Here is a 14,168-nt window from a genome sequence, read left to right on the forward strand (position 1 = left end):
CCTGCTCATTGGGCTAAGAGAAGCCTCATTCAGCCCTAGTGTGGCCCAACCTGCCATCTGGCTGGCCGGAGAGGGAGGCTGCATGGGGAGGAGCACGTGGGGAAGCACTGCATCTGGCTAAGATAGCAGCAGCATGCTGCAAAGACGTGCCCATGCTATGGAGAGCTTTCTTAACTCCACAGGGCAGAGTGTGCAGGGCAGAAAGCAATTTTTGCCAATCTGCCCTTGGAGGCATATTTTTGGGTGGCCCAGGGCACTTCCGGAGGAAGCAGAGAGAGGGGGAAATGGCATCCCCCACCTTATGCACTCTATGTTTGTGGTACTCTGGAAGCCTTCTGCAACATAGGCATGCCTTCCTGGTGCACTGTCACTGGCTTAGTCAGGATGTCAGCCAATACTTATTTTAAGAAGACACAGAGTCTGGCAGTCAGGAGTCTAACACAGAGACGGGTATCTTAAAAGTAATCAAGACCCTGTCCAGATAGGTTTTTAATGTTAAGAGATGGTCGGTCTTGCATTTTCATCTAATATCAAAAACCATGTAGGACAGTGACAGACATTTTCTATGTGGTCCTTACCTTCGGTTGCTTTAATATAATATCCATTCTCTTTACTTGGTGAGACATCCAGCAGCTGCATTACTCTATCCAGCAATCCATGAATTACTTCAAAGCCTGGATTTTTGTTATAGTAAACCGCACAGAGATGCCTATGGTTTCTTGCACCTACATCTGGGGAAGGAAAAGGCCACCCAAATTATAAATTTTGTAAAGGTTGCATTTTAAGGAACCTGATTTCTTTGGTCCCATTTCACATCAGTGTCTGTTTATACTATACCACCTGCAGATCAAAGCAAAGTAGGCAATATAACTTATCCTAAACAAACACACACCTTTTCCGTCAGCCTAGTTCTTGCTGTAGTCGAAAAACCTATGTGTGAGCTGTACCGGTTTAGGCAGGAGGTACAGGCTAATGCCACTGAATAATTCTCACACACAACACACACATACCTCTCATTGAAAGCCAGGTGTCAGAGAGAAAGGCAGTAGGCTAGCCTTTTTTCCTGACATGCTCATTTTAGCACTTACATTTATATACCGCTCTATAGCCAGAGCTCTCTAAGCGGTTTACAATGATTTTTAGCATATTGCCCCCAACATTCTGGGTACTCATTTTACCGACCTCGGAAGGATGGAAGGCTGAGTCAACCTTGAGCCCCTGGTCAGGATCGAACTTGTAACCTTCTGGTTACAGGGCGGCAGTTTTACCACTGCGCCACCAGGGGCTCTTTTCTAGGTGTTTTAATATTTCAGAGTGGGGGAGCATTCCATCATGCAAACTCTCACCTACAGTGGTACAATCAAGACATAGATTTACCACTGCAGTGAGAATAAGACCATAGTCTGGGTCTTCAACAGGGGTACTAACCTCTGTTTAACCCCCACAGTTTGAAGTTCTTCCCAAACAATAATTACTAGCAGATAGCAGATTTGAAAAATATTGTACATTATAATCAACTTCCTTCACTGGACACCACACAGAAGACTTACTGCCAAACCTAAGCTAAGATTTCCTAGACATTCTAACTAGATACTTTTTGCAGTATCTGAGTATTTTTGCAGTATGAGTGGAAGTGAGTGAGAGAGAGAGAGAGAGAGAGAGAGAGAGCGCGAGCGCGAGCGGAAGAGAAGAGAGAACAATGGAACAGCCAAGTATGTTTGCATAAATTGAGAACTATGTTGTACAGACTTCAAAGCACTTTCTGAAGACAGTGTCCCCTCAGATTTTCAGGACAGAAAATGGTTTTCACAAGCCAAGAAAATCCAGTACAAAATAAGACTGGTGTACGCTGCCCTCTAGCAATGAAAGCTGAGAAGAGAAGTGTATTTGGGGCATGTATGACAGATCTACATTACGTAAATACTTCATAGTTTAAACTATTTGGTGAGCTCAGAGCAGCACTGTAGCCTCATAACCAGCCTGTGAATAGATTAGACCTAGCCTAAGGGAAACCCATTGAGTCTGATTGCTGAGCAAGGAGCTGAACACAGGTTTCTCACATTTAAAGCCATTGATCTAGCCACTGCACCACAGGGATCCTCAACGTTGGGCCCCCAGATGTTCTTGGACTTCAACTCCCATAATCCCCAGCCAAAGGCCACTGGGCCTGGGGATTATGGGAGTTGAAGTCCAAGAACATCTGGGGGCCCAACGTTGAGGATCCCTGCACTGCAGCACTCTGGGGGCAGATGTCAAGAAACTGACTCTCACTTAATCCATGTAACCTGATATATACAGAATTTCTCTCACAAGTATGACTTTCTATCTATTTGCTGTAAAATAAAGCAACTTAAGACAATTTGGGAGCGAGGTATTTGTGGATAGGGCCGCAGCTCAGAGCACACATGCATTCCATGCAGAAGATGCTAGGTTCAGCTGTTGGTCAGCACAGACAAGACTGCTCTAGTCTAGATGGACCATGGGTCTTACTCAGTATAGGACAGCTTCCTATGCTCAGTGTAATCCAATTGTATTATCAGTGTGGGCAAGAGATACTTTGCAGGCTACATCCAATTCTTGAAGCACTCCCTCTTAGACATAATTTAAGATCTTATTTTAAAACTAAATTTCTAGATCCAATTATCAGAGATATAGATGCTCAGAAATGGATAGCATGTTTGAAAGCTTACTGTGCAAAGGGACAAACCAAAGGAAAAAAGGGGGAAACGGGAATAAAGATACATCAACAGTGCTCATCTAACATTTAGGCAACAAGTATTAGGTATAAAGGGTTTATTTGAATTAAACTGTGGTGCTTTAATATGGAACTCTATCTGCATGAAATGGTTTCACAAAACGAATAGCAACAAGGGACCAAAGCAGATGAGAGTGAGGCAGAGACATATGCTTACAATCAGGTCTGCTGCAGTGACAAAGAACTGTGCATGTGTGCAGTATATGCACATGCCCAGTGTTAACAGCAAAGGAAGTGTACAGTGCAGAACCCTTTCCCTGCATGCAGCATCTCTCCCTATAGGCTCATGTGATTCTTCTTCCACAGAATTGGAGCCCAGTCAAGGGAAGATGTGCCCAAGGAAAAAGGGAAGGGCCAGCAGCTTTTCACTATTAACACCTTTTCCACTGTTAAAATCAGACCGCCCGTGCCCTAGTTGGTATATGACCACAGCAGATTTGTGTTTAAAGACATGGACCTGTTAACATCATGTCTAGTTTGCCTGATGTTCATTAGTAAATTTGGACTATACAACCATGAATAAAAATATGTTGCTGTTTAGTTAAGAAGTGTCTAAAGATCCACATAAATCAGCTAAATCAAATAATTGGATTTAATTGTCTGCACAGCAAGCTTAAAGCTGTAAACCAAACCGAAAAAAGCTAGTAAGGCCTTCTAGGACCATGATTTATCCTGGCAAAATAAATTAGGTATTGTATACAGTACATACTGCAGTATATTAGTTCAGAAAACACTATCAAGGTGTAGTACTGATCCTTGGTATTTTTCAGCATACTCTCTTCTCCAGAATCACACCTCTGACCATGTTGCTACAATAGATTCCACAAGGGATCTCAAAGGATCAATTGATATATATAAGGGAACTAGACTAAATGTTACATATTGTCAGGCTACTGAAACAACTTGATTAAAGTAGATAAAGGATATTTATTTATTTATTCGATTTCTATACCACCCTTCCAAAAATGGCTCAGGGCGGGTTACACAGAGAAATAATAAATAAATAAGATAAGATGGACCCCTGTCCCCAAAGGGCTCTCAATCTAAAAAGAAACATAAGATAGACACCAGCAACAGTCACTGGAGGTACTGTGCTGGGGGTGGATAGGGCCAGTTATGCTCCCCCTGCTAAATAAAGAGAATCACCACGGTAAAATAGCAATAGCAATAGCACTTACATTTATATACCGCTTTATAGCCGAAGCTCTCTAAGCGGTTTACAATTATTTAGCATATTGCCCCCAACATTCTGGGTACTCATTTTACTGACCTCGTAAGGATGGAAGGCTGAGTCAATCTTGAGCCCCTGGTCAGGATCGAACTTGTAACCTTCTGGTTACAGGGCGGCAGTTTTACCACTGCGCCACCAGGGGCTCTTCAGTAAAGGTGCCTCTTTGCCAAGTTAGCAGGGATATAAACATTTTGCTTTAAGAAATGTGCATATTGCAATAGAGACAGTGCTATTCCAGAAAAATAACTGACTTAAAGAAGAAAAAGAAAAGAAGAGAGACTCATTTAAATATGCTAAAACCCTTTTAAACTCAGGACATGATCAGCCTACCACAGGCAAGACACCCATGTGTGATGAATTGCCAGTCACTGAACAGAGTCCAGGGAACAGGGAAAAGGAAAGCCTGTGCAAGTCTTCTTACTTGTGCTTCTAACTTGCACGAAGCAGAGGGGAAGGGAGGACTATGAGGCCCACAGAGACATCCCAGTCCCCTAATTCTTACAAACAGGCATGCACAGGCAAAGTGGCGAGTATAGGTAGACAAAAAGCAGGGCTCTGTCAAGTCTAGAGGAATTGTCCACACATGAATGTTGCAGCCATGGTCGACTCAATATGGTCTTATTTGAAGACATGAATACTAAGTTAAAATATTCTTACCTTTGGTCGGATCTTTCACTACAATGTCAGAAATTTCAAAGAGTTTCAGAGGCAAAGGCATCTTCCTATTAGATGCAATAGTTTTCAGGAGACCAGGCAAGAGGGTTGTGCGTGCCACCTATAGGTCAAATATGGAACAGTTATTATCAAGTTTCTCTCATATTAAACTTGACAGTAAATACATTAATCACTTCCTTCCCATTCCCTGCAAGTTCTTACCTTTCAGTCCACTAATACAGTCCAGCCTTCATACCACTGTTTCCCAGCTATACCATGTTTTATAATATAAAGCTATCCTGCTGATAATTTTTCACTGATATGAGAAACTGGGAATGTAGTACTACAATTCAGTTGGCAAAAATATCCACAGAACAATTCAAATTGTTAAAGCAAAATTCAGCTTTCTGTTCTCACCTGAAATTCTGCTGTTTTTGGATTTGCTATATGCACTGCTTTTGTTGAAGAAATGTCAACACCCAATTTATCAGCAATATCTTCTTGGGAACACTAACAGAAGGAAAAGAAGAAGAAGTATTTAGGAAGAACTGAACTGAATTCAAGAGAAAAAGTTACTAACAGCCAAAAGATGCAAGACTTCCCTGGACTAATGGGGCAAAGACATGGCCAATGAGGCGCTGTAGGAAGCAACAAACTCAACTATAAAAATGTACGACTGCTTAAGGTTTTTAGTAAGGAACTGATTAGGTTCGCACACAGTGGCTGACATCCTGATTAACAGAGTGGGCTCACATCAAGGGACTGCAGGGATGTGCTGGGAGCGGGGGACCTGTCCCCTGGTGCATGCTGTTGGGCCAGAAGCCCTTAGAGTTCGGAGTCCTTCCCGTGTCTTGGAAAGGCTCTGCATGAACAGAAACAAGTCTCTCAAAGCATGCCCACTTGGCTAGTCGGGAAGTCATAAGAACACAAGAACAGCCCTGCTGGATCAGGCCCAAGGCCCATCTAGTCCAGTATCCTGTTTCACACAGAGGCCCAACAGATGTCTCTGGAAAGCCCATGGGCAAGAGCTCAGGGCATGCCCTCTCTCTTGCTGGTATTCCCTTGCAACTGGTATTGAGAGGCATCGTGCCTCTGAGGCCGGAGGTAGCCTATAGCCCTCAGTCAGCCACTGAATTTAAGTGGCAGCTTGCATGACAGGATAATGAGACTTTGGCAGAGCCGCGCGTTGTTGAGAGAAGTTCCTTCCATGAGTGCAACTCTCCTTCAGCTCATGGAAAATGCTTCTGTTGGAGTGCCACTCGGCCAAAGACCTGGATTTCACCTGTGTTTGAAGGTGTGAATAGACAGACTTATTGGAGACATCTCAAATTTAAGGTAAAGCAAAACATCCAAAAATAGTCAGACAAGGAAGATTGCCTGCTCCCCAGTCTCCATCACTGTTTTTAGAAAGCAAGTAAACTCTTGGCTTTTTACCCAGGCTTTTATAGGAGCGTTTTGTTGCTGCTTCTTTGCATCTTATGGTTATATTGTACATGTTTTAAAAACTTTTAATCAGATTTGTATTTTTTATATTCAAACGTAATTTTAAATGTGCCATTTTTATAGTTTTATATTATTTTAAATGTCTTGTAAACCTCCTTGGGATTATTTTAATGAAAGGGGGTATAAAAATTTAATTAAATAAATAAATAACTAGAATAAAATAAATCTGCAAAACTAAATGTGACTGAGCAAATTGTGTCAATTTTTATTATTTGATTTTACCATGTTCTAATCTAATACTAGATGATGTATCATGTTGATACATCACATTTTGTATCCACATTACAAATAAGAACACAGTTGATCTGAGAAGTTATTTTCAGCAGGCAGGCCGAATAGTCTGTCTACAGTAGTAGATCTACCGTACCAGTAGATTTACTGTCCTTTCAGCAAAGGAGCTCCCACCCAGGCTCAGCTTTGCAGGATTGCTTTAATTGAGCTGAAGACAGTTTCCTCCTCCCTGGCCAGCCACAACCATCCCCAAAGGGGAGTTCCTTATTTTTCATTTGCCCAAACCAAGAAGAAAGAGAAAGAGGGAAGAGAGCACAAGGCAAAGGAAATAAGGTCAGTCATACTGGATTTCACCACTCAAATACCAACACTGCCAGCATAAGGCAACGTAATATTTTTATAAGGCGTCAGCACCAAATCAAGACCTGACGAAACAGTCACATAACACTGCTGCAGTCAGAAGCTTTAAAAGAGACATGAACATAGCTACCATCACTGCACGTTTAACATCGAAAAAGATATTTAAAACATACCAGAGCAAAAGTGAGCGCTTCAGTAAAGCCTGCTGCAGCCAAATCTGGTCTCAGAAGTTCTGTGAGCTTATTGAGAGGAAGCTAAAGAGAAAAGAAAACACAATTGTCTTCTTTCAGCTCAATAAATGCCAAAAAGTCATGGAGGTGACTTCCTGTATGCTTTACAAAAGACAAAAAGAGAGCAATCCCAACAAGTTACATCTGGTCTTTACTGAGGAAATATAATTCCTAATTAGAGATTTAATATGAGCTCCAGGTTTAAAACTTTTGCTTTTTCAAATCTCATCCACTGCTCGTCTTTGGCATTTTTCAGATCAGTTGGGCATCTGTTTTGTATCCTTGCTATGGTATGTTCCCCTTGCAATGAAACATAACAGAATATTGTTTCAATCCCTGGGCACGGACCTCGTCCAAGAAGCCCTCTGGCATATCACTTAACTGACAATGCAGACTGAATTTTTAAAGGTGCAATCTTACTTGATTAGCTATGGTGTATGTTTTTGGAATAGTCATCTGAATGTTATTATAGCCATACGCTATTGCTGCATCTTCTATGATATCACACGCATGGATAATGTCAGCTCTGGTGGGAGGGATTTCAACTTCTATATTGTTCCCATTCGCTATGACGTGAGACTTCAAACACATCCTGGTGAGCAGCTTTGCAAGACTTGATGGAGTCTCACTAAAACAAAAGCAAGAACATTAAAAAAAAAATCATATGGTTTTATTCTGCAGTCACTGCCTTTAATTTGTGCAATGACCTCCACCTTAAATAAAACATTATTCAAGCACACGGTTCCAAAAAAGCTAAGGCTCTACAGCTTGCTTAGTTATCTCCAGACCTGTAACACCAGTCTTTACTAACACCAATTAGTTCAAAAGATCATAAAAACACCAACACTGGTGTTTTGGGCATGTATCCTAACTGCTTCCACTCCAGCCAACATTTCCCCCTCACACATAATGCCTAGGAAGTCCTCAAATAGTTCTATGAAACATTACAGTGTACTACAGGAGAAAGTTGGGAGCAGTAAAAAATATCCCAATTTTCAATTAGGGAGGAGTTGGTCTTCATTGATGGCAACCATGTGCTTGCTTTAAAGTTGTGACCTGAAGAGCATTCCTTCCACAACCTTCTGAAACTGCTTGGTCCTCTGAGGGCAAAAATTTGGGTGCTGGGATCCTTTTAGAGGCTTATAGATACTGCAGAAATATTTATTTTCATCCAATAGCCCTACTTGATCCAACATTGGAACTACTAAACAGTCATGCAAACCTATCTCAGAAAACCAGTAGTTAATAGTTGATACACAGTGTATTCAAAGCAAGCAGCTGGCACTGTAGCATTTTGTAGAAATATGTTAGCACTCTAGTCTGTAGCACAAAGGCCGTAAGTATGCATAACACATACCCAAAGTTGAGTGATTTAGTCCGCACATTTCACAGAAAGTTAAAGCTTCAGAAAAATTGTATTTATAGCATTTTTTACTCAACCAGATGTTCTGTTAACTAAATGATACAAATCATAGCTAGAGTTCAGCACATGATTAGTTCTGCATAGCCTATCTTACTACATGACAAAAATGTGTTAAAAGCATGCGTTAGATTAGTGTCACAGATTCAGTCAATCACATACTACATACGCTTTCCATAGGATGAGGGGGTATTTAATTTACCTAATTCCTATTTTCTTGTTCATTATATCAGGTTTTATTTTTTCCTTCCGGTAAGCCAGCTCCTGCAAAAGAAGGGATACGCTTTCAAGAATAAAAGTAGTTGCTTCTCCCTCTGAGAACATTAGCATTTCTTCACATGACTAAAGCAGCTGTCCTCATTTTTTCAACGCCAGCAGGTATTCCGTCTCTGACCATGAACATTCTAAACACTTCTACCTAACAGCCATTAAGAACCACAATCCTTGTAAAAAGTCATCTTTTAGTGGCCACCAAAACTTCTGGTGCAATAAATGTCAAAGCTGACAATGCCTGCCACAATTTCTCCTGCTGTGGCTGAAAGGCGTTAGAAGCTCCTGCACTAAACGATGATATCACAAGCAGGTAAGACACTTTTCCTCAAAGCAGTAAGAAGATGATGGCCAGTGAACATCTCCAGAGAAAAGCAGACACAGTTCTAGATCTTGAAAGTTTTTTCCAGATCCATCACACACACCAGATACCCGTTGGCATGGATAATGAAATAAAATCACCCCATCTTTCCTTATTTGGTTCAGTTAGGGCTAGAAATGGCAACTTTTTAACCTAAGATCTTTTCACTTGAAACTCAACATTTTCAAGAAATGTTTATGTGTTTCAGGATGTGTTTTTAGGGCCCAAGTTTGCTCTTGCTTCTTAAACATAAGTGTAGTGATCAGCCGCCCCTCCCTCTAAAGGGAGGGGCAGCCGTTTTGATTGTTTGTAACTGTTTTGATTGTTTGTAACTGTTTTGATTGTTTTTAATGTTGTTTTAGAATACTGTTTTAACAATTTTAAATTGTTGTGTTTTAAATTTCTTGGTTTTGTTTTTAACTAATGTATTAATGTTGTTTTTTATCTTGTTGTAAACCACCCAGAGACGTAGGTTTTGGGCGGTATAAAAATATGTGAAAGAAAGAAAGAAAGAGTTAACAGGGAGTGAACCCTTGTCTCGACTGACAGGCTGGTGAACTCCAGGGCAGTACACCAGGTGGGTGGGACCTAGAGACAGTTGCTGGGAATTCTGGGAACAAGAAAGGCAGACTTTGTTGGAGAGAAGCGCATGCAGAAAGGCTTAGTGAGGGGCATGGAGTTTGCTCCCTCATGGCAGGAGCCATCATGGAGGTTTCTTTCATGAAATAACTCTGCAGATCCTTGAGACAGGATTGCAGGAAGCTTGATTCTCATCAAGTGTTGGGTGAGTTTGCAAGGAAAAGGGAATTCAGCATATGGAACAGTTTGTTAGTCAGATTTTGCATTAGATACTTATTTCTTTGTTTGTGCACTTTGCATATTCCTGATACTGTTCTATTATTGTTTACCTGCAATGTAATTAAAATAAGATACACTAGCCTCTGCTCAACCCACCTAGGGCATTGCAAAAGATTCTGTAAACCTGTAAGTGTGCCTAAAGGCAACCTGAAACTGAAGCCTAAGACAACCTATTCTGGTAACTGGCTAAGTATTTTTGAGTGTATTTAAAACCTAAAAGCCTCAGACAGAAGCATTCTGTAGTAACTGAATAAAACTATTTTTTTCCTTTTCTTTTTACAAGCCTCTCAGAGTTTTTAACTCAAGGAAAAGGGAGGGCGGAAAGGGGATTTCTCTGGTGCAAAAGCATCCTCAAGTGCTCAGCAGCTATCAGCTTTCTCATCATGTGTAGGCCTACATGTGGACAGTTTTTATACTTATCCAATAGCAAAATAAAGATAATTTTTCCCTGGGATTCCACCCCACGCCCAGGGAGATTCAAGCTCTGTCGATAAGAGGGGTGGTGGTGGCAGCATTTTGTACCGAAAATATAGATTAGTTTTATGAGAAGCCCAGCCAGGCAGCTCACCAGGGATGATTCAGCATGTTTTTCCCCCTCACGTGAGCTGCTCTGAGACAAAGGCTTTAATCCACTGCAATAAGAATTAGTGAAGGAAATCTAAAACCTACACAAAACACACTATTTATTTATTTAAAAGTAACAATATATCAAAGAAGAAACAGTAAAACTGTACGTGACTAGTTCTGTATTAAGAGGGAACTCAAATGCTGACTATGTCACCAAGTTATTTTCTGTGTAGTCATTAAAAAAATTAAAAAATAGGGCAGATTAAGAAGGATGTCAGGATTTCTTAGGACACCTCCAGTTTGGCTTTTGGAGACAGCTTGTGAGTAGAAGCTATAAGATCCTGAATTAAGACTAAGCTTCTTGTAATTTCTTATGTAATATCTTGCATAAACAATTCTGATTTGATATTTGTTGTTTTGTCTTTGTTATGTTTTATGCTGCTTTACTAGTGATCAAATGAAAAAGCTAGGATCTTCATAGAAACTTTGTCTCTCAAGTTCCTATTATTTTTATTACAATACCCTAGGAACACGGATCTGGTGGTAGACTCTTTGGATCCTTAACACACTACAGTTTCCTAATATAGTTTAAGGCTAATCTAACCAGGGGCAATCCACAACACTATTGATTTTCTTTTGTACCTCTCACAAGCTACTCATGCAAGCCTGCTTTCTGCTACAGCATACCACAATGGTACGTTAATGTGCACTGGCAGAAAGATGTGCACAGGCAGAGATATATTCTGATCTGGCATATTCTGACTACCACTCCACCATCTGAGCTTTGTCCTGTGGGGTAACATGAAGCTCCATTTGGGCTTTTTAAGATCCAGAGATCCACAAATTTAGGCTTAGCTCACTAGCCAGCCATTATCTGTAGTAGTCACCACCAATCCCTCTCTACTTCCCTCAGATCCTTTTCTGGCACACACAAAGAGAGCTTAGGAAAGAAACAGAACTCTCTCTCATTTGTACTGGGATCTGGCGATAGTAAGAAACAGTGGGAGCTCTCTCCAACTGTTCAAAAAAGGGATGCCTGCTGTTTATTACCTTCTCAAAAAATGGAAGTGTGTATGAGACCTCTGGGGAGGAGATCTGTGTGGTGCTGGGTTCCTGCTTGCCAGAGGGTTGGGGGCACATGGCACTGGCAAGTGGATCTAGAGATGGATGTTAATATCTATATGCAAACTTTAGGAGAAAGTTAGAACGTTGCATTGTCAATAAGCTTATCATACTCAGCTCTGTTTTTCATCTTCAACAAAAAAGGAGCAATAAGTCAACTTCTGAACAAATGCCTGAATAGGGATGAACAAACTGAACCTTAATCCAGACAAGACAGAAGTTATAATGGTGAGACAACCACCATTTTCCTGACAACCAGTTCTCAGCAGAGTGGGAGTGCTCCTGGAGCCTGCTTTGGTGCTGGATTCTCAGGTGGCAACAACCGCCAAGGGTGCTTTCCATCAGCTTTAGCTGCTGAGCCTGATGCTTCTCAGACAAGGATCTGGCCTCAGCCACCCATGCTCTGGTAACTTTTCGTACTGAATACTGCAAGGCATTCTACATAGTGCTGCTCTAAAATTGTCTGGAAGCTACAGGTAGTGCAGAATGCTGCAGCTTGCCTTTTTACAGGGACCACACTCAATGTCAGAGCACATGCTTTACATGCAGAAGGTCCCAAGAGCAATCCCTGATATCTCCAGGTCAGGCTGAAAAAGATCCCTGTTTTATAGCCTGTACTTTTGATCTCCACAGACTCCAAAAAGTTCGAGGAGCTCTTCAGAACAGCTCCCCATCGGATCTGCTGGTGGAAGGAAACACACCCACCTTGTGTGCAGAAAGTTTTGGAGCCTCGCCATTCTTTAAGTGGTGTTATGACTGTGTGTTAATTAAGTTGATAGGATTTTAAATATGTATTGTGCTATATACTGTATTGTGTACCACCTTGATGATAGGGAAGGCAATTGATGATAATTCTGAATTATACTGTTTTATTATCTGGTCCCGTTGTTTTGGATTCTTTTCAGTTGGTGCGGCCTGAGGATGTGGACAAGATCCTGGGCAGTGTGCGGGCGACTTCGTGTGCTCTTGACCCTTGCCCTTCATGGCTAATAAAAGCTGCCAGGGAGGGGACAGGCAGATGGCTGGAGATGATCGTTAATGCTTAGTTAAGGGAGGGCAGGATGCCATCGTGCCTTAAGGAGGCAGTGGTAAGACCTCTATTAAAAAAGCCCTCCCTTGATCCCTCCAACCTGGACAATTATAGACCTGTGTCTAACCTTCCCTTCTTGGGCAAGGTGATGGAGCATGTGGTGGCGTCCCAGCTGCAGAGGGTCTTGGATGATACGGATTATCTAGACCCTTTTCAATCTGGCTTCCGCCCCGGGTATGGGACTGAGACTGCCTTGGTCGCTCTAGTGGATGACCTATGCCGGGAACTAGACAGGGGGAGTGCATCCCTGTTGGTTCTGCTGGACCTCTCGGCGGCGTTCGATACCATCGACCATGGTATCCTTCTGGGCCGCCTCTCGAGTATGGGGATCGGAGGCACCGCGTTGCAGTGGTTCCGGTCCTTTCCTGAGGGGAGGGTCCAGAAGGTGGTGCTGGGGGACTACTGCTCGGCCCCATGGCCGTTGGCCTGTGGGGTCCCGCAGGGTTCGGTCTTGTCCCCCATGCTGTTTAACATCTACATGAAGCCGCTGGGAGAGGTCATCCAGGGATTTGGACTGAGTTGTCAGCAATATGCGGATGACACTCAGCTCTATCTCTCCTTGTCATCTGATCCTAGGGAGGCGGTGGATGTCCTGAATCGGGGGCTGGAGGCCGTGATGGGGTGGATGTGGGCTAACAGACTGAAATTGAATCCGGATAAGACAGAGGTACTGTTGGTCAGTAGGAGAGCCAATTGGGATGAGGAGATTTTACCGGTTCTGGATGGGGTTGCACTCCCCTTGAAGGAGCAAGTACGCAGCTTGGGGGTACTACTGGACCCGGCTCTGCTTTTGGAGGCTCAGGTGGAGGCGGTGGCCAGGGGTGCCTTTGCACGGCTTCGGCTGGTGTGCCAGTTGCGTCCCTTTCTCGAGAAGGCAGATCTGGCCACGGTTACCCACGCCTTAGTCACGTCGCGGCTGGATTACTGTAACATGCTCTACATGGGGCTGCCCTTGAAGAATATCCGGAAACTACAGCTAGTGCAAAACGCGGCAGCGAGGGTTCTATCCGGAGCTGCCCGTTGGGAACATATCACCCCCATTTTGAAAGAGCTGCACTGGCTGCCGGTTTGTTTCCGGGTCCAATTCAAGGTGCTGGTTTTGACCTTTAAAGCCCTAAACGGTTTGGGCCCAGGGTATTTGAGGGACCGCCTGCTCCCAAGGGTTGCTGCCCGCTTGACTAGGACATCTGGGGGGACCCTGCTCCGGGTGCCGACAATGAGGGAGGCCTGGCTGTTGTGCACTTGGGACAGGGCCTTCTCTGTTGCTGCCCCTAGACTCTGGAATGCTCTCCTGGTGGCCATTCGTTCCTCAGACTCCATCACAGCTTTTAGAAAGCTTTTAAAGACTTGGCTTTTTACCCAGGCTTTTACATAATCGTCTTTTACTGCTGTTCTTGTGTGTTTTTATTTGTTGTCTTGTTTTTATGCCTGTTTTTAGCTTGATGTTTTTACTGCTTTTTACTGTATGTTTTTAATTTTTGTAAACCGCCTTGGGGTTTTCTTTTAACAAAAGGCG

The 14,168-nt window shown here is 42.7% G+C and overlaps 1 protein-coding gene across 2 annotated transcripts in view; it reads right to left on the reverse strand.

Moving 5' to 3' along the window:
- Positions 1-14,168, reverse strand: part of FARSB (phenylalanyl-tRNA synthetase subunit beta) — a 41,561-nt gene that overhangs the window by 11,390 nt on the left and 16,003 nt on the right. For both annotated transcript variants that reach the window (XM_053308680.1, XM_053308679.1), the window contains 6 exons: positions 8,587-8,648; positions 7,385-7,592; positions 6,908-6,988; positions 5,058-5,150; positions 4,644-4,761; positions 579-731 (listed from right to left, as the gene is read on the reverse strand). In XM_053308680.1, the coding sequence (XP_053164655.1) occupies positions 579-731; positions 4,644-4,761; positions 5,058-5,150; positions 6,908-6,988; positions 7,385-7,592; positions 8,587-8,648 (715 nt within the window). The remainder of the gene's footprint in view (positions 1-578; positions 732-4,643; positions 4,762-5,057; positions 5,151-6,907; positions 6,989-7,384; positions 7,593-8,586; positions 8,649-14,168) is intronic.

Source organism: Hemicordylus capensis, chromosome 3 (genome assembly GCF_027244095.1).
Source record: "Hemicordylus capensis ecotype Gifberg chromosome 3, rHemCap1.1.pri, whole genome shotgun sequence".
Classification (NCBI taxonomy): Eukaryota; Metazoa; Chordata; class Lepidosauria; order Squamata; family Cordylidae; genus Hemicordylus; species Hemicordylus capensis.